The 20981-nt window shown below is 38.1% G+C and overlaps 1 protein-coding gene across 1 annotated transcript; it reads left to right on the top strand.

Annotated features, from left to right (window-relative positions):
* The first annotated feature begins 147 nt into the window (after nucleotides 1–147).
* mospd2 (motile sperm domain containing 2) lies at nucleotides 148–20028 on the top strand. Its single transcript, XM_079254175.1, has 15 exons — nucleotides 148–336; nucleotides 416–473; nucleotides 902–1057; nucleotides 1918–2004; nucleotides 2166–2320; nucleotides 4968–5028; nucleotides 5250–5288; nucleotides 5412–5536; nucleotides 6135–6308; nucleotides 10668–10786; nucleotides 15036–15129; nucleotides 17084–17180; nucleotides 17845–17965; nucleotides 18076–18178; nucleotides 19341–20028. The coding sequence occupies exons 1-15, from the start codon at nucleotides 304–306 to the stop codon at nucleotides 19491–19493; spliced, it is 1575 nt and encodes a 524-aa protein (XP_079110301.1). The 5' UTR covers nucleotides 148–303; the 3' UTR covers nucleotides 19494–20028.
* The last annotated feature ends 953 nt before the right edge of the window (nucleotides 20029–20981 follow it).

Genomic DNA, 20981 nt, shown 5'->3' with positions numbered 1-20981 from the left:
GCTGATAAACAAGAGCGATTTAGGGACTGCAAGCTAAAATGTCAAGTTGTATATCGTTGCCTTTAAATAAGTCAGAAGTATGGAAGTGTGTGAAGGGTTTAGTGTGACTTTGAACAAAATACTTGTGTTGTGGGACGCAAACAAACAAGACGACAAGGAGAGGTGTGGCCACGAGTTGAGACAAAATGGCAGCGTCAGGACGCCAGTTTCACATTTAGCACTGATTCATCTGAAGAGCTAGTTGGCTAACTAGCTGCCTCGGCGGTAACGCGGAACTTCCACAGAGCAGGGGAACAGCCGAATATGGCAGAGCATGAGTCAAACGAAGGAGAGCAGGTAGTTGACGACAATCAAAACACACCAATCTGCCAAAATTAAAGGTGTATCTAACCTTAACAAAACTCTGTTGTGACAGGACCTTACAAAGAAAATCGAAGAGACCAGACAGAGATTCAAGAATGAGTTGCTCCAAGGTAACAGTTACTGTGGATAAGGTGTCATTAACTTGTTCCCTGTTCATACATTTACTTTTGAGCATCATTTGTGCTTTATGCCACCTATTTTACATATATTCTGCTAATGTTGGTCAATTGGGCTGTTGTTAGCTGTTACTTTTAGTGGTAACTAACACGTTGACCTATAGTTAGTGCCCACAGTCCAGTTAAGCTCCAGCAAAAACATTGGCTGTCCTCTGTTACAGGAAACAGTCAGAATAATACAGCTTTGTGATATAACACTGAGGTGTACAGTGGAGGCTTTAACTTATTGAAAGGGACTAAATTTATAGTTATCAACATTTTTAAATCGAAAGTAACTGTTTGAAAATGAAAACAGTATAATTGACCTATTTGACTTTGAACGTCATGTGATTCTCTCTTTTCTGTATTTGTTTTGTTTGTAGACTCAACAGATAGATATGACTCCAGGGATGTGGAGAGGCTTCAGACAGAGGATGCTCTCGTGGAGGGCTACCTAACCTGGAGGCTTTATGTTGTCGATGATGCTTTAAAAATGATTGATGAAAGTTTTCTCTGGAGAAAAGAACTTGGTGTGAATGGTAAGTTATTATTACCTTCTGAATAGGTTGTAATACGATGTGTGGAATTTCATATGGGAAAAGAGGACTGTGTTTTTTTTTTCTGTTACAGTATTTCACTATTGTTAATGCTAACCTTCAGTTTTGTTAGGTGTTATACTTGTCTCTGGACACGCCAAAATAAACATCCCCAAAACGCTGTCTAAAGAAATCTGCCAAAAAGTTGTTCATACATTTACGACTTTGAATCTCAAAAATTCAATACTTGTTTTCAGAGCTGGGAAAAGTTTTCATTACAGCTACAATGGGAAACATTCATTCTGATGTCAAAAGGGTCTGAAAGTCAGTGTATGCTGATAAATGTTGACATTGCTATTTGGGCTGTAATCTTACAAAACCTATTGGTGCTTGTCTTTGTAGTTGTCTTGGAAGAATACAGACAGAGAGATTGTGTGTTTAACCCCATATCTCTACACATAAGCTATCCGAAGAATGTAAATCTGCAATCACTTCATTTCAAACTAGGCAACATCAAGAACAGTGCCCACTGTTCTTCCTTTTGAAACTTGAAAGACTAACTGTTTGTTTGCCTGTAATCCAGCAAACTTTATTTGTCAGATGATCATTTTTTAGAAATGTGATTAGTTTGAGTTCATAGTATTCAGATCTATTAGTTTCAAGCTAAACCTATTATAGTAAATAGTCTATTGAAGGTTATTTGGTATCAGGATATCAATACTTTTAATGTGTACGGTCTAAAAGATGCACAAAGAACAAATACCTCTATATTTTGAGTGCCATGTGAAGTTACCACTAGGTACTCTTTTAATAAGAGCTAATACCAGTTACTACAGTGTCATGCGTTTCTTCCTTTGTGTCAGATCTAAATGAGAGCATCATTCCCAAGTGGATGTTTGAGACTGGTGCCGTCTATCTCCATGGCTACGACAAGGAGGACAACAAACTCTGTATGTAAATTGTTTATAACACTGTTGCCTGTATGAATTTAACATTTATGTCACACACTTCCTATTCAGTCCTCATCTTTTTTTTTTTTTTTTTTTTTTTTTTTCTTTTTTTTTACTATCACACTGAATTTGGATCAAATAAAATAGACTGCTGTTTTTAGTTTGGTTTAAGGTGAAGCTACACATCAAGGATGCAAAAACCATTGTGGACAAAAAGAAGTACATTGCCTTCTGGCTGGAGCGATATGCAAAGAAAGAACCAGGGAAGCCACTCACTGTTGTGTTTGACATGGCAGAGTCCGGTATTAGCAATATAGTAAGTCAAAAAGAACTTTTTTATTACAAGACTTTTTAATCATATTCATAACATTTTTTCTTCTTGATGTTTCTTCTAATCTCAGCCAAGTCGTGATTATGTTCAGTTTTGTACAACACATATTTAAAAAAAAAAAAAAAAAAGTTTGTGTGCTGAGTAAATTGTGAATGAAAAGAAACTGATTTGTTATTCACATTACAGCATAAACACATAAAATATAGAGTGAAACACTTTACTATCATGAGAACTTATCTTATTTTGAATTTGAAGGCAGCAATGTGTGTATGAAAAAGTTCTAATATCCCCTTTTTTTTTTTTACCACTGTACAATGTCCTCTCTTTGTTTAATACCAGTCTGTAAATATCTGGGAACTGAGACCAGTCATTGGACCTTTATGGAAGAATTTTCTTTTTTCCAATCTGCTACTTGGTCTGTGGCTCGCCGGTCACTGACCATAAATTGTATCCATTTGTTGGAACCACTTCCAGTCTTGTCTGTTTGATCCACTCCGACCATCGTGGTCCTTGACCTGCTGATAGTCACTTTTGAGCTTTTTCAGCTTCTCTCGACACTGCTAAAAACTCCTTTGCTACTCGTAGCCATTAATCGGAAATCTCTTGATACATTGTTTCATTTTGTGGTGTTCCATGCAGTTCCCTCTGTATCCTTTCCTCAGCAACTAAGCAAAGAAATGTCTCCACCTCAGTGTTGGACCACAGAACAGACTTTTTTGCAGCATTGCTTGTCACATAATGTAAAAAACTTACGAGTTGGAGTCGCTCTTCCAGTGATGACACTTTATGACCCTGACCTCTGATTGGCCGCACCCCTGACCAATAGCGGAATGAAGTCTGGCAGCTTCACACACAACCCGACTCAGCTCACTTAGAACCTGGGCTGAGGAGTTACAAAAAAAAAATACTGGTAAACGGGTACAAAGCCGAGTGGAAAACCCGACAAACCGAGCCGAGGCGAGTTAAGTTGGGACAAGCTGGATGGAAAAGGGCCGTAAGGTGCTATTTTTATTTTTTAATTTTTTTTAATTTTTTATATAATAAGCCATGTTATTGACCTGCTGCAAATGAACCTATTTCTTTCCAACATGTTCTTTTAGCTGTTTGTTTTCTTTCTTTTTGTTTTATAGCACTTGCTTTTGTTCCTCCTGTGCCTACTGCCAACTTTACTTTTTTTTTCTTTGTTTTTTTTTTTTTAAGAATCGTTGCTGCCATCACATTCAAGATTAACTTAAAATACCTATTAACATAGTCAGAAATCTCACTTTCAGCATTTTGTGCTTTATTGCAGGTAAAATATTGGTTCAAACAACACTTAATAATGTTTTTACTTACAGTTTACATCAGGGGTGTCCAGCTCTAGTCATTGAGGACCACCATCCTGCAGTTTTCTATATATCCCTGCTCCAACACACCTGATTCAAATGAATTATTTATTGTGGAGAACTTTACTGGCTGTTGGATCCATGTAATGGAAACCAGGTATGTTGGAACAGGGATGCATGAAAAACCTGCAGGACTGCAACCCTCAAGGACTGACGTTGGACAGTTCTGGTTTACATAGTACCCAGCTTTCTTTTTTGGAATCAGGGTTGTAATATTTACACGTGTTTCCCTTTTTGCAGCCTTCACTCTTGAAAAATACTATCCTTTGTGACTGTCACTGCAATGCTATTGAGCACCCATATATTTCTTGCTGTTTTAGCTCTGGTCTTGCAGAGACTGATGCTCTTCTATGGTTTAACACTTCGGAGATTAAAGTAACCTTTAAATCCTGATGGTCAATTCAAGTGGGCTGTCTAATCCTCAGGCTCACAGTGTAGCAGGCATTAGCTCCTTGATGGGGCTCTCCCTCCATCTTTCTTCAGGGGAAGTGGCTCCGTTAAACACAAATAAACCAACACAAGCAAGACAGAGAGAATAAATAAATGCATACCAAATATAAAAAGAGTAGATTAGAAGATCAGTTTGTAAAGCCATCTTATTGAGTTCTTTTGAACCCCAGTATGGGCCAGAGCTAGGATAGCCAGTATGATCTCATTAAGGCCTGGAGTGACTCTCCTGCATAGCAATGAGGCTTGTAGCCAATTATGTAGCCTAGTCAGGGTGTAAGGGGCAAATCTATTGACATTTAGGCAGTTTGGCTCATTATTGCAATTAATTTCAAACACTTTGTATAATATTAAAGACTAATAATAAATTGCGTCAACTGATTAAAAGGTTCACCGTATTTTATTCAGAATTGAGATTTTATTTTTTTCTAGAATAAAAACTTTAACAATCAATAAGCTGAGACTTAAATCAAGTTACAACATGTAGCTTGAAACCATTTCAGAAACTGCTTGTACCAAAGTAGAGATCATTTACAGTTCATAGAATTAGTCAAGTATCATATTCAAGACTTTGTGTGTCAGTATTTGGAGGGATTGAGTTCTGAAACATTCAGACTGGCATGCAGTCAATTTTCATTTAATCTTAACTGGGTCACTTCAGATCTGGAGACAGTTAAGAAAAAAAAAAAAGCATTCTTTGGATAAAATTCTTTGTTTAAGCAAATCTTGCTGTTTTAGCTTTTGGTGTCACTCTGCCTTGTTAATGTTTTCTATTTATACATTTTCACTTTGTGTTTCAGGACATGGACTTTGTAAAGTATGTCATTAATTGCTTCAAAGTATATTACCCAAAGTTTTTATGTAAGTATCATGTGCTGTTTGTTTATTTTTGGCTGGGTTTTTTTTTGGTTTTTTTTTTTGTTTGCTTTTAATACCAAACATTGTTAGATTGTTGACATTTTCACATCTTAAATTTACTCTTAGATTTACTTATTAATTTAGAAATACAGCTTTATTGATGTCACATACAAGAATAGAAATCATTATTGTCTTTGAAAACATTTTCTTTTCGATCCTTTCAGCCAAAATGATCATAGTGGATATGCCTTGGATCATGAATGGTGAGACTGACAGCAGACGTTGGCAACCCACTTAAACATGTCACTTTTTTGTTTGTAATAACTTAAATTACAATACCATGACTTCTGACTTCCCCAGCACTAAACATGTCTCTTTAACTCTAGCTGCATGGAAAATTGTGAAGTCGTGGTTGGGCCCAGAGGCGATCAGCAAGCTCAAGTTTGTATCCAAGACCGAGCTTCAGACATATATTGGTCCTGAGTACCTGCCACCTCACATGGGTGGAACGGTATGCTCTTATGTTTTTCTACACATGAGCAAAATGCATTTAGATGTATTTGTCGATTCGTTAATTTGGTTTGTTTAAAAACAATACTATCAAATTAAAACAATTGGATTGTGATTTATAAACTTTAAAAGTTATTTTCTTTAGTCTTTTTTTCTTATCATTGAAGTTTGTACTGATAAAGAATAATATCACCATTTATCTTGCAGATAAAGGAACTTTATCTTCGTCTGAGAAAATATTATTCACATTTGTCAGATGCATGAATCTCCTTAATCTCCTTAATTTAAAAATAAACAGCTGCTATTATTTGCACCATACTTGTGTTTATCAATACACAAGTTCAAGTTCAAACCTATTTAGTTTTAGGCAGAGCAAGTTTATTTGTAATGCGTCTTTCATGTACAAGACAATTAAAAGTGCTTTACATGAAACATTAAAAGCTTTACAGATGGTGTAAAAAGCATAAAAGACATCACAAATAGCAAAATCACAATAAAATCATAAATCATATTAAAATTAATAATTTAATATGAACTAATTATGTGTGTACTTTAGGATCCATGTCTGTAGTGAACTAATGTATGTGGTTATTATCCAGGACCCCTTCAAATATAGCTACCCACCTCTTCCTGACGATGACTTCCAAACTCCCATCTGTGACATTGGACCTAGAGTTAGCGAGGACGAGACGGAGAGTAAAGAGCCAGAAAATAACAGTAAAGATGCCCTCGAGTCCAGCTTCAACTCTGAGATTGTGGCAAAGCCCAAAAAGGTACATTTTCTATTAAGTTTGTATTTATTACCTTTTGTTTGTCTGTTTATCTGTTTGTGTTCAAGATAACTCAAAAAGTTATGGCCAGAGTTTCATGAAATTTTCAGGAGTTTTAGGAAATGTGAAAAGGGAGACCTGATTTATTTTGGTGGTGATCTGGATCACTGTTTGGTTTCAGGAATTTTTTAAAGGATTTGCCCTTGGCGGAGGTTTGCGCTCTCCAAATGATTTTCTAGTTATTGTTCATTTTAGTCTAGATTTGCTATAAAAAAAAAAAAAGTTGGCATAAACACTGATATCTTCAGCGCTTTATACTATTTGGTTACACATCAGATGTGACATGACTGCTCCTTGTGTGTTGTGTTAAATTCGATTTAAGCATGCCATTTTCTTTCTGGAGTTCATAAACTCGCTGCCAATATAGTAGGTAATAAAGAGATTTATTTTCAGTGCACCTAATGACACGCAAATGGTGTCTGTTGTTATCAGCATGCTCATTATGTGTTGTCCACATCTTGCAGACTAGATATTCTGCTGCTTGTCAAGTCAGATGATTTACTGTAAGAATTCCTTTTCTTCTTGTCCTCCTTCCTTTCAAGTTGAATCTCAGACTACAGTATGTAATCAGGCCACTTTGTGGCATGTACTTCCCTGATATTCTAATCACTAAGCACTGACTCATTGTGTCTGTCCATGAAGGTGACTCCTTGTGTTTTAGCTGCAATTAAATCCATCAACAAAGCCCTTACAGGCGGTGCGCTGCAGCTCCTAGTTCCTCATGTGGTCCACAGAATCTGCTTTCTGTTACTTAATCGCTTTCCTTCCGTTGCTGGATTTCCATTTCCCCCACACCCCACAGACCAACGCTCCACAAGCCGAGCATTTTATCAGCTCCCTCTGGTATCACTATGTTACACTCTGGTTGTAGTTGGCCTGCAGCTTTTGTCACAGTTTCTTTTCACTCCCTTCAGGACTATCCAGCCCTCACATCAAAATCTTCTTCATTACTTTCCCAACTGGGGAGCAAACAGGGACATAGATTAGAATTAGATCATTTCACTATATACCCAATATGAGGAAATGTTTAACCTTTTTATTTAGTGTTTTATCTTGTTTATTTTGATGGTCTTGTGTGCAGTCATTTTGTTAATTGCCATTCATACAGGAAGCAGCAGATGGAAAATTAACCTTTACGTCATGTGAGGAGCTGCTGTAAGGAGAATAAATGAATAAAATGAAACCCAACCATATCTGCTGAAGAGACCCATTGGTGCTACGTCACCCAAAGCAACTCCCATGAGCCTCTTAAGCTCTGCCAAATAAACAGGGCTTCCATTGTTTGTACCAAATTGATTATACACAAGAGATTTAGTTTTACAAAGCAGTTACATGCAAATCAGTTTTTTGTTCGACTTACAGTAATCTACAGGCGTAAGTGTGGAGCTCATTAAAGGCTCTTAGGGTAAAATGTAAAATCTCACTTTTACCCTAGTTTCAATGTTATAACTAACATATCACTGTATTAGAGCCTTTTTTTTTTTTTTAAAACAGTTTCACTCCTCATAATAAAACTGTCGTTAAAAACACTGCAGTCATCTGACTACATATTAAAACTTATGAGTCAGCCCATTTGAGGAAACATGATGATATTTTTCATACTAGTTTGAGAAAGTAAACTTGCGCAATCATTCTTCAGTTTACACTTCCCATACACAGAAGACATTGCTAAATATAACAGAAGGAAGTCACTGAATATTTCTGTCAGCGCTCAGATGGTCTAAGAGGTTGTAAATATTCAAAGGGGGGGGTGCTCAACGTGTCCTCTAAAAACTGCAACTGCATTTTTTCCAGTAACTTCTAATGCAGGCTGAAGGTCAAATGCTTATTAAAACCCAAGGCCTTGCAACATCCCTTTTTTTTTTAGCTCAAAGCTTCTTATCCAGTAGATAAGACCACCTACTTAATAACTTTGTACTAAAACTTTAGTTTCTTTTTTGCCTGGGAGTTATTTTACTGTAGCTGATTGCTGTATGAATTAATTATATCTAAAGAAAACAATCAAATAAAAGGAAAGGTTAAATACTTGCATTGACTAAGATGAGCAGTCAGGGGGTCTGGAGAGAAATGAATAAATATAACAACAGGTTAATTGGTTGTATCTCTTGTCTCGTGGTATGTTTTCAAGTCTTCTAAGCATGAAGTGAGCTGGATTCACTGGACGTTATGCAGCCACCATTGTTTGTGGTTGCCTGTGCTGTGACTAAACTTCTGGTGCCGTGTTAATAGCCACGCTTTTGGAACTTTAAGCCTGTCTGAGCGCATTCCGCACAGTACTTAAGCTTTCAGCTTCTGATCCATCTTTCCCAATAAATAAGATACTCCCTCCCTCCACCATTTTTACCACCATCCATCGCAGACCCCTAAGTCCTCTGTGTTCCAGGAAGCACGAAGCTGATAACTTAAAGGCTTCATGAAGCTAATTTCCTTTTTCTCTCTTTATTTATTTTTTATTTATTTTTTTCAAACAAGGGCTGGAAGTGGTAAGGCAGTGTAGGATGACATCCACACAAGGAGCTCAGAGTCTGGAAGATCTTTCTGCAGGCTGGAAAGGCAGGTGTACTCATGTGACTCATTGTTATGAGTACACCTCCCTCCCAGTTCACTTGACATCACCACCAACCCCGTAGACATGTTCATCCCATGACCTGTCCTGGATCCCGACATTTCAATTTGACCTGAAGTTTCTAAAGACAAAATTTCTGTCATTGTCATCAAGGGACAGAGCCCAAATAACGGGCAGCTTATCATTTCACATTGCTGTGTAAATGCTGACGCAAGCAGGAGACACATTTCACTGTTTAATTAGCTCTTCAAAAGAAGGTGGCAGAGTCTCTCTTACACTTAACAATTTCACATTATTTGCATCCTCTAACCTCAGATTAAGATTAAGACTACTAAGGTAATTACTGTTACATGACAGTAGACCAAGCTATTAACCCTCAGCACTTAATCTTATAACATGCCTGTCTTCCAGGCAACATTTCAACACAAGCCTTATGTGCCTTATTCTTTAACACTATCATTAGCCAAGTCTGTGACTTGAGCCTGATAATCATTTATACAGTTGTTTTGTCCCTCTTTTAATATGTATTGTAAATTCACAAAATGCATTTCATGATGTGCCTTTCAGATATCAGTCATTTCATTGTCCTTGCATTTCATAACTACAGGATGTGCAGAAATCACATTTTGTCATTTTAAATGTCTTATAGTGGTTTTATTTCTTTATACACTAATCATAGTGTAAATTATGTTTTAGAAAATCAATGTTTATTTTGTTCTTCATTAATCTGTAATGAAACTCTAAGAACATTATACATATGGCTGAAATGGTGCCAATCATTTTCTTAACGAATATTGCACTTTTGATCAACTACCTGTATAAAACTGCAATTTATTTAAAATTTTCTATTTTGAATTTGAGCATGTTTAACTTTTTTTGCTTCAGATATATAATTCCATAATTGTTTTGAGCTTGCGCTTAAAAATGAATAAATAGACACACTTGACCAGAAGCTGATTATCTCTTGATGTCTTTTTTGTGGCAGTTGCATCACTGTCATATATTTCATTAAGCTGACATATTTTAGTGCTTATCAGAATACACACTTCCCCTCTGAGTCCCAAATGTTTCTGTCACATGCCTGCTCCGTTCATCTCTGCCCAGCCCCAACCTCCCTTTACTCCCTCTTATCCTAACTTAATGCACCCACTGTCCCATCATTTGTACATATTATGCAGTGCTAGCAGCACAGTGCAAGCATCCATTACCCCACTTGACCTACTTCATCTTTAGTATCTCGCACTGATGCAGTTGTTTCACAATTTCTATCCAGTCAGCCCTCGTGTGTCTGCAATCCATTTGTGGGCTAAAGGTCGTAAAACATTTTGCTGAACTAAATGTGTCTATGTATGAGTAATCTTGTGACTTTTGTCCTGGTTGAAACGTTCATTTGAGGGTTTTTGTCTTGTCAGAAGTCACGAGTTTCTGGATCATGTCGGTTCTGTATTTTCGTGGACATGCTTGTTTTGTTCTCCCTCCGGAGGCCACTAGGACCTAAGGTCAAGTGTTGTCAAATGTTTCTTTGTAAAAAAAAGAAAAAAAACACTCTTAAAAGAAATGTCCTATTCTGATGACATGATATTTCACCATTATTTCACTCTGAATAACTGATTCATCATTACAGTGTGTTCATTAACTGATTGCTGTCAAGGGTCAATGACTTTAGAGGAGGAACCAGATAAGAGTCATGTGATTACATTATCAGGTCTCTAATTAGGTGGTTTTTGCTTTTTCAGGTGAATTTCCTAGAAGACAGCTTCAGGGCGGAGGACAATGATAGGGGAGACGTGAATGTCAGGGCCAAAGGAGCCAGGAAGCCACAGACCACTTTCAAAGGCTCTCTGCTAGATGTAAGGTAGGTCAGAATACTGAAACCCTCCTTCATCCTGTCATCACCCTACATGCTTGGACTTCTACTCACCACTCGTGACTGTATTACAGCAAAAATAAAGACGTTGTTTGGACATTAACTTGTGAAAGTTCGCCAGATGGTTCAGTGTTTTGGGATAGACCTGCTTATGTGCTCTCTGATGGTTGGTTAGTTTTATCCAGACTTTAGCATATCCACTCTTACCAAGTAGGTTTCCAGTTATTTACATACAGACATTCCTGTTGCGTAATAGTTGAAGCCTTTGGTTGACCACTGTTAGTGTTTGGGAAATTACTGGATTATCATTTGCAATGCTCTGTATACATGTGACTGCATCTTGAAAAACCACAAAACTTGTGTCATTTAACAATGCTCTGTTTACATGTGGCTGCTGAGTAACCACCATATGTGTGCCACTTTATGTGTGCCTTGCTCTAAATTGTGTGAGTTAAAGCAATCATCTGATTTGAAACTTCCTTATTCTTCATTCAAGGTCCTATCATATGTAAACACCCTTTTGAACCCTCTAGAAGGAATAAAAGAAGCTTCACTGAGGAAACTCTTGGAAGTTGATCAAAGTTATGCGCTGTAACCAGATCATGCTCTGAGCTCTTCCCGTTGCAAAGCTGTAGAACTGAGTTTGTTGTTGTGGGTTTCTTTAAAAACCCAACAGTTAGCGTTAGCAGATTGGCTTTTTAGCTTTTACAGAAATGCCTTAAAAATTGTGAGCCAGTTTACGGTAGAATTTTGTACAAACACGATTTACGAATCCAAAAGATTTTCCTTGTTAGTGTTATTGTAAGGTTGGCATTTTGAGGATTTGAGCTCGAGTCCTAGCATCAGTTGTAAATTTCCGTTTTCTAGTGCATTTATTAATAATGAAATACTTGCTACAAATTTATTTCCTGCAGGGTTTGTCTATTTATTTATTAATAAACTCTGAGTCCATTTGTTGTTTACTCTTCCCTTTTACAAACAGTCCTGTAGGAATGAGGATGAAGTCATGCAGACTGACAAGTAACTGATGGATTTGTGAGCTTAGGCATCTGTCATTCATCAGTGCTGCGATATATTCTGGTGACTGCCAGCAGGCCAAACCGCACTTTAGGGCTTTTCATACATACATATTTATGTTCTTTGATGTTTCAGAGGACTCCTGAGAATGAATATGAGAGCTATTGATGCTTTAGCAAAGCTGGTTTTATTTTTGGTCTGTGTGTCCCTCAGTCTGCCATTGTGTTAATTTATGAGTCTTATGACACCTGCCGTAGCAGGAACTATCATAAAGTTAATGAGTACTCTGAAAGGTATTTGTATGTCTGCTACAGGTCAGATTCTATCTAACATTACAACCAGAAAGACGTGTCTTGGCACTGCAAAGCTGTAACTTGGCCACAGTTTCTGATTTAAGGCACCTTGTTGCATGAGTTCTGAGTGAAAGACAACAACACATATGTACAATTATTCTAACATCTGTCCATGTTAGAAAGGAGGCCTTTACTCGTTGTTCTTTGGTGAAAATTTAGTTAATCCAACTGACTCCTCTGCGTAGTAATGGCTTCGATTCCATCTTTCCACACTGTTTCCATAGAAGTTATTAAAGGATGACATAATTATCATTATAAATGAAGAAAAACATCCAGCCTCTCAGGTTTTGTTCTGTTTTTGTCTATTAGCCACAAACTTGGACCAGTTGTTTAGGATCCCATTTAAATGTCAACAGTCTCACTAGATGAAACACATAAACAGTTCAATCAAAGCAAACTGACACCAGCTGACTGATAACACAGCCTGAGGACAAACTACACCACCACCACTGTTCAATCTCAGTCCATTTGTTTTGGCTTTTGGAGAATTTGCTCGGCGGTTTCAATCCACCCTGAAAAAAATTCCACCAGCCAAACAACGCATCAGACATTTATTTTTTTTTAAACAAACACACAGAAAGTTTGGAATGAAGCACCAAACTGTTTCGTGTCAGTCTGGCTGTCCTGCACCTGTATTTTTGTTGAACGATCAGATGAGCCACTTTCTCCCTACGGCTGTTTTAACTGATTTTGTGTTTTAACAGATATAAAGCCAAAAAAGGTAAGTTAGTCGCTAAAGGATTGTTGGTTTTACGCCCAGTACTGGTGTTTATTCTGACAGATAATCCGTTAGTCCATCCTTTTTCCCCAACATAGCTTTAAACTCCTTGTTTTAAATCAGTGCACGTTGAGTTGCCGCTTTATTAGATTTGGTCTAAAAAATGTAACCTTCAGGATGATTGTATTTATTAAAGAATTTCTGGTGTAAACTGCCAGCTGAATTTACATCACGTATGTTTGGAAGAGATGCACAAAAGCAGAATTATTAATTGATTTGTTCAGGGTCACGAAGTGTTGTTTTCACATACTGAGTCAGAGCTTTAAGTCATTATCGATGTGTTTGTGCCTTTATATCCCAATTGATCTGCTTACACATGAGCAGGAATTAAGGATGTTTTAGATCAATAATTAATTGATTAGAAATGAGTTGGGATTGTTGATTATTAGGAGGGCCACACTGTAGTTAGAAACATTGCACAGCTATCAATTAGTTTAGAAAAAAGGAACAATCTTCTCTTACACATCATTAAACATTAATGTTTTAATGTAATCTTATACTGGAAAGTCCCATCAAAGCAATCCATTCAACTCTGTATTCAGGAACTCCAGTAATGACAGAATAGGAGTGTGACACCACTCATTTTTATGATTGAAGCCAGCTGAGTTCTGAGTGATGTCTCTGAAGTTTGGGTATGTGACGGTTCTGGACTGAGTGATAAACAGATTTAAATGAGCTTTAAGTACAGTTATCCTTCCGAGTCGTCTTAGCTTTAATTCAAGACTGGGGGAGTTTAAAAAAAAAAAAAAAGAGTAGGGGCCTTTGATCTTGTGTTTGCCAAAGGTTTCTGGAGCCCAAAGACTCACTCTGAGCTGTAAGCCCGACAGTACAGCTGTTTTATGGGCGAAAAGAAAGCACAAGGTCATAAAAAAATGCTTTGTTTGTTGCAGTTACAGCACATTAAACATTGCCAAATTGCTTTTAAAGCAGATATTATAATCCATACTAGTTTCTTGTTGGCAAAGTTCAAGTGTTGGCTGTGTACTCAGGCCAAATCCAGCTAATCACATGGTCTTCACAGCCAAATTAGGCTGTTGTAACCCTGCACAAAGAAAAGCAGTTTTCTTCTGGCTCTGGCATTCTCAGCTTTATCCTGCCCAGAAGACAACAGAAATCAGTTCAGATGTTTCTGCACCAGTGCACAGACAACCGCACCTCTGAATCTCGAATGAAATGTCCTTTATCCACCTTTGAGACAAAACAAAGTAACAGAAATCTCAGGTCTCTACCCGTGCTGCTTTTTATATAGGCACAGTTAGCATTGCTTTGAACTAGCTCTAATGCCGATGGACCATCTGAGAAAACCACAGGCTTTTAACCACCCACATTTCACAATCTTTCCTTATTTAAATAAACTTTGCTCTGCACCTTTTTTGAGATAGCCAGCTAGCAAAAAAGGCACATGAGGTACGTTATATCATGTCAGTGTAGCCTTACATAAACATCCATTAAGATGTTGTTTTCTTCCCCCACTAGCACTGCTTACAACACACTTGCCTCATTGAGTGTTGCAAGTAAAAGCACATTTGTTTGCCCTTTCTGACATTCTCATGCCACAGCAACAATTTACTGGAATAATGAAAATAGTAAGGAATCTATATAAATGGAAGCAAACTATTGTCGTGCACTGACAGCTGAAAGGCTGCGATTCTTTGGTAGCAAAGTTCAGTCAAAAATGCTGTTTTTCTTAATGAGATAAGAGTTAGTAAACAATATAAAAATAAAATCATATTTTTATGAAAATATGCTCTTCATGTTTTTTTAGTTGCAATGATTTGCCATGAATAAAATTGGCCCAAAGAGGAGAGAGGATATGTAGCAGGGAAACGCTACAAATCCCAGGATAATTAAACTGCATAGATGGCAAGGCACAAGAACTGCAGCAGACCCGACTGCATTAATGGGATGCTTAGGAGAGAAATGACAAAGCATGTTGAGAAGCAAATGGAAATCCTTGTCTGATTACTGCATTTTTAAGAACTTGGGCTCTGGTTTCAGCCCAGACAGATATCTACTGTAGTTTCTTGTACATAATAAATTTTTTCTTGTTTGTTTGCTTATTCCTTTCTCTTTTTTCTCTTCCCTTTAGCCCTGCTGAAGAGCTCAGCTTTGGTTCTGGAGAGTTTGAGAAGAAATGCCTCATTATCCTGAGCAATGTGACCAAAAATCAGGTGGCTTTTAAGGTGAGAGAAAGCAGTTCAGTCGAAGTGTGTGCTTGCTATTGCAAGTAATTAACTATAAAATTAGATCAATTCATCTGTAACAATGTTCCAGCTTTCCTTGGCAACCTTGAACAGCATGGGACTTTGTTTCATGTCTTCATGCTCTGGATGGGAAAAAAAAAAAGGAGTTTCCAGTATTTGTGTAGGTGTTTTTTTGTTCTACAAATTAAACAGTCATTCGATAAAACGAAGATGCGACCACCGTAACTCCTCTTAGTTATTCACCATTTAATAGTTTGCTTTTAGCATTTCAGTGATTAGCATCCTGTTTTCTTTTTAGACTAAAGTTCTTTGGGTTACTACAATCCCAGGAGCTCTGCGTATGCTGAAGTGTCTTTGGACAAAGTAATGAGCCTAAAGTTGCTCCCAGTAGCAGCTGCTTGCACGGCGAGGACCATCCATGGCAGCTGATGCTTAAATGAAACATGCACTGTTTACAATGCTTTGCGAACCTGGCCAATGGTGCCTCATTGTCAAAAGAGACCTGTTTCAGACAACCATAAACAAGGTTGTTTAGCATAAGCAGTAGGTTCTCTGCTGGAGATGTTCTCTCTAGGCAGAAAATACCAGGAAGGGGGCTGAGGGAGGCTGCCTAGAGCATGTCAGAGGCAGAAAAGGCTCATCGCGTGGAAAGTGAGCAGTACATGAATCCGTGTGTATCCATGTAGTGGGGAGCAAACAGGAGAACATGCACACACAACCTGTTGAAATGCTCAGGAGCATTTTCTGGTAAATTTCGAAGCACTCATTCACTCATTGGCCTGAGTGAAAAGGCTCTGCAGAGAGTCTGAAGCAAACGTTGCGGGCATTGGAGTTCTCACATGCCACTACTACAGAACAGGACTCCAGCAGTTGTATGAAGGCCGTTTTAGATAACAAGCTCCCTCATTCCTTGCAACCAGCAGGGTTACCTCCTGCTGCCCATTAAAGAGACTGCATTAGAGGTGTTTTGGTTTCATTGGCTTCACTTTTCAGATCTGAGGCCTGTACAACGAAGTGTGATTACAAGATAACTCTCTGTCACTTGGGTTGACATTCAGGATGAGGATAAGTGGTACGATGAGGCTGGTTAATAAAACTGTGACCATCAATGAGAAGGATAAAGTTCTGAACAGAATGGAGAAGAGATTTCAGCCCAGTAATGAGGAGTTCTGTATTATTGCTGTTGAGTTTGAAGAAGTTATGGTTCAGGTTTTTACGTCCTGAAGTGGTTTGTGAGAGGAGGACAGGAGGAATGAGTTTAATGGAAATGTAGATGGATAACATTGAAAATGGAGTCCATGGGGATGAATGATGTATACGGGGAAATACGTAGTTTGAAATAGGGCGCTGATCCCTTCAGGATGACTGGATGATGGGGGAAGTGTTGGACTTGAAGTTGTTGACTGTGACTAAATGGTGACGGCGGAGAGGTAAGAAATGGACCAGAGGAGTTCTGTGGCGCAGATGCCAATTAATTGTAAACAATGGAGGAGACTGGTGTGATCAATGGTGTCAAATGACACAGAAAGGAGAAGGAGGATGGAAATGGAACCAGAGTCACTGGCAAGAAGATTGTTGGTGACTTTAAGGAGGTAATCTCTACTGGGATGAGAACAGAATCCGGATTGAAATGTTCAGATTTTTTCGTGTAACATAAGATTGAAGATGGGTCAGAAGTTGTTTGGATTATCAGGACTGTGGCCAATTTTCCAGGAGAAGTGTGATGGTGGAAGGAATAACCTGGGATGGTACAGAGCCACAGGGTGAAGGTGGTACTGGTGATGCTGGTGATGAGTAATGGGGGAAATAACTATTGAAAAAGCTACAAATCATTAGAAAGTCTGAAAGTCATTTGTTGGGTTTTCAACAAGCTCATGATCAAACCCATCTGCAGAAATATTTTATGTACTGTATGTATTTGATGTGTGCACAGGTACGGACCACAGCGCCCGAGAAGTACAGAGTGAAGCCCAGCAGCAGCAGCTGTGAACCAGGAGCTTCAGTAGAAATAGTGGTGTCCTTACATGGAGGTACTTCACTTCAACTCTGCACTCCATTCACAGGAACAGATGTTAGAAATGCTGAACCCCAGAATAATCAAACAGGTCACTCTGTTACCTTTCCAAAGTGCAGGAAACCACTTTCCTTTGCCTCACATGCATATTTCAAGAGTGATAAAAGAATCATCTCCCGAAAAAATAAGCCATCAGACGACTGACAGGGAGTTAAAGCATTTTGCCATCTTGAAACACCGACACGTCAGCTGTAGGTTATGATGTGCTGAACATAGCTGTGAAGACCCATTGCAGCCTATTTTAGGGTTGTTTTTCTCCTTGCTTTTATGCTGTTATGTGTGGGTTTTGATTTCCCCCCCCCCCCCCCCCTTTTTTTTTTTCTTTGTTGTAAAACAGTCATGTCTAAAACTCAGGTATTTGAACATGGCCCTTCTGTTTTTGACACTACACCAAGTCAGTCAGGTGCATTGGTTTGGTCACTGATTTAAACTACTATTTTATTTACTTTTCAATAAAGAAGAAGAAACTGATGGAAAAATCTTCAATCATTTCTTTTCACGTCTGCTGGAATTGAAATAAATTTCTCCTACAAGAACAGAGAAGTTCAGACTGAACAGGACCATTTGTCTCCTGATTTTTTTTTCTTGTTAGGATTTTGTTTGTTTGATGATTTGTGCAGGTGCCCAGGCCTCTCCGCAGGACAGATTTTTGGTTATGGCCGCAGAGATGGAAAGTGTTGGAACACAAGAACTTGCACAGTTCTGGAAAGAAGTACCAAAAACCAAGGTCATGGAACACAGGTATGCTTTCATTTTCCATATTAAATGTGTTCATAAATACTTAGATAAACTTTTATCTGTGTTTAAGATCTTTATGTTGCATAGCCATACTTATTCTGGTATTTTTTCAGATTGCGGTGCAATGCTCTGGATAGTGTTAAACCAGGAGTAAATCTTCTCAGGGAAAGCCCTGTGGACACAGCCATCAGTGAACAGCAGGAACTAAACACAGCGGTGAGTTCTGGTGGATGAATATCAGACTTTACAATTTACACTCAGCTGGATCTGTGTATTTACTGACAGATATGCATTTAAACAACTAATATCCATGTTTTGACGTGCAGTTGTTATTTTAAAATACATCAAAGTTCTTAGTAATGTTGTCTCTTTGGCCAGCATAGAAAAATAGAGATATTGTACGTTTTTTTTTTTTTTTTTTTTTAAGATTTAAAAGACTTTTATGGTCAATTCACTGCACGTGTAGGACATACAAATGAACCGAGATACTGTTTCTCTCTCTCCTTGGTGTTGAATAAGATAAGAGTAAAGCAAAAAAATAGAATAAATAACAGAGTAAGATGAGAAATAAAACAAAATAAAGTAAAATAAAATAAAAATTGCGGATTTCCTCTTCATTTCCAAAAGGCAATGGCGGCTGTACAACGGTGATGTAGACCATGTTCAACAAAAAACGCCTGAACACCCACACATAGTAGAGTTCAACACCAAGAGAAGGGCCACTGACATCATATAACTCAGACACACTTGTTCATGTCACTTAATTCCATCTCTGAAAGAGAAACTAATACATTGAATTGAAACTGATTCATAATAAAGACAAAGAAGGTTACATGAAAAGTAGGGAAAAACTAAAAATCAGTTAAGTACAGAATAAACAGAACCACAATGGTCATTGTCTTAATGTCATACTATAGTTAACCATAACTAGCACATGTGATGGACTGGCGACCTGTCCAGGGCGTCCCCTGCCCCTCTCCCAGTGATTGCTGGGAAAGGCTTCAGCTTCCCTGCGACCATTAATTGGACTAAGCTGTTAAGAAAATAAATAAATGATGACTTATTGGCACAATTTAGATAAAAATAAAGAAATCTGACTTGGCCGGCGTTTTGCTGATTTTAAACAAATACAAATTTTTATCAACACAGAGTTTCAGCAAAGATTAGCTGGAAATGCAAAACATAACATTTATTTTGCAATGATAACAAGATGTTAAAATATTTGCTAATCCTGTTGTATGATAATCAGATACATTTTATTTCTTTTAGCTTTTTCTATACTAAAATACATTACATTCATGTTTACCTTTCTGAAAATTTGTAACAGTCTGACGCGTGACTTATTAAACAGACTCAACTAGTTTTTCTTCCTCTCCAGCTTATGCGAGTGATGGCCTGCAACTCACGGCTCGAACAGAAGCTGAATTCGTGTCTGTGGATGCAGAAAGTTCTCACTGGGCTGGTGCTGGTCCTCGTGGTGCTGAATCTGCTGTGCCTCTACCTGCTGGGCACAGCTCAGCAGCCATCTTGACCTGCCACAACATCGTCTGCCTGCATCTGTCAACCCCGCATATGCTGACGGTTCCAGCTGGGCCACGCTTGACCACCTGAGGGACCGCCGTCCTGTGCTCCCCGCCCTTCCCACAGGCTTCTGTCATGGAGAGGAGCAGGGCTGACTTTAAGGACATGTTAGCCAATGTGGAGTTAATATATGAAGAGAGATTGTAGTTGTCCTTTTCTTGCCTTTGGCATTTAAAATAAGAGACAATTTAAACAGTAACATCAAATTGGTGATTTTTCTTTTTTTGAGACCTGTCATGAAAAGAAATTATTTGAATGAAGAAAAGTTATCATAACAGAAATTTGTTTGAAATATTAGCTACTTTGAACATATTGTAAAAATTTTATATAATATAAATCTCTCAGTGTAAATAAACATAGACAGATATGAATAAACACTTTACATTGCCAGTTTTGTTTAACATTGTAATGCTTTTTTTTTTCTTGTTGTCCAGCCAAAGTTGAAACAAGAAGTTGTGGGACTAGAAACATTATTTACAAACCCGCTTTAATCTGCAGATATAGACGTTCATACTTCTTCGTTGCCTTGTTGCGCAAAAATATTCCCACACTTTAATAAATCCTCATTAGCACAGAGTTTTGTAATTGAAAACATTGTAACATATGACCTTACTAAATTTCTCCACGCTCAGACCAGGGAGCCACAAGAGATCTCCATTTCCACTATCTCATTTTGTTTTAATTACCCCAACGCTAAACTCAACTGAAAGTACCAGAGCAATTACTGGCGAGTACAAGGACGTGGCACAACCCACTTGTAGTGTAGTGGGAAGCTTTGATATCTATAACAAGATCCTGCTTGGAGCAATCAGGACGCGAGCCACCAGGCAAGGAATGGAGCTTTGGTTATTACATGTGTACACACGAGGGTTGTCGGGCATTAACTACAGTTTATTTAGAGTGGGTGGTTGCTGTTCACGTTGAAGGGATTATTTGAATGATTGCCACAACTAAATCCTGCTTTGATTGTTAAGACTGGGTCATTTTGGGTGCTACAAAATGTTTGTTCCTGAAGTTTGCAGTGAGTTTGTTAGTTTTGCCTTGCTCTTTGTTTCGGTGCTAATTTCTGATATTGTATGTCCTCTTCATTTTGTTGGCTTTTTTTGTATGATGGATTTGGTTATGAAAAAAGAAAATGTTCATAACCATATGACCAAGGCCAGTTATCCAATGGGCATTATGGCCATTAAAGCCTCATAGTTACACAGCAGTGTCTAGTGTATTGCTATTGGTACCACTGGCTGAGAGATGTTAGAAATGTCGTTTCACAATGTATTACTCACAATTTTCACAATGTTGCAGTGGGAAAGGGGGGCCCTGGAACACTCTGGGCCCAGGGGCCTGTGCACTTTTAATCTGGCCCTGCACATGACATGATGTTTTGCTCAGGTTTGTGCTAACACAATGCCAGGGGAAAAACATCAGCCAATATCTTAAA

This window comes from Telmatherina bonti (assembly GCF_933228915.1).
Source record: "Telmatherina bonti genome assembly, chromosome: 15".
In the NCBI taxonomy this organism is placed as follows: domain Eukaryota; kingdom Metazoa; phylum Chordata; class Actinopteri; order Atheriniformes; family Telmatherinidae; genus Telmatherina; species Telmatherina bonti.
This window is presented reverse-complemented; position numbering and strand designations above follow the sequence as displayed.

Coding starts and splice junctions, on each gene's coding strand:
- mospd2 (XM_079254175.1), top strand. CDS start 304: ATGGCAGAGCATGAGTCAAACGAAGGAGAGCAG. Junction 5,289..5,411: donor TATGCCTTGGATCATGAATG/GTGAGACTGACA, acceptor CTTTAACTCTAG/CTGCATGGAAAATTGTGAAG. Junction 15,130..17,083: donor AAAATCAGGTGGCTTTTAAG/GTGAGAGAAAGC, acceptor ATGTGTGCACAG/GTACGGACCACAGCGCCCGA.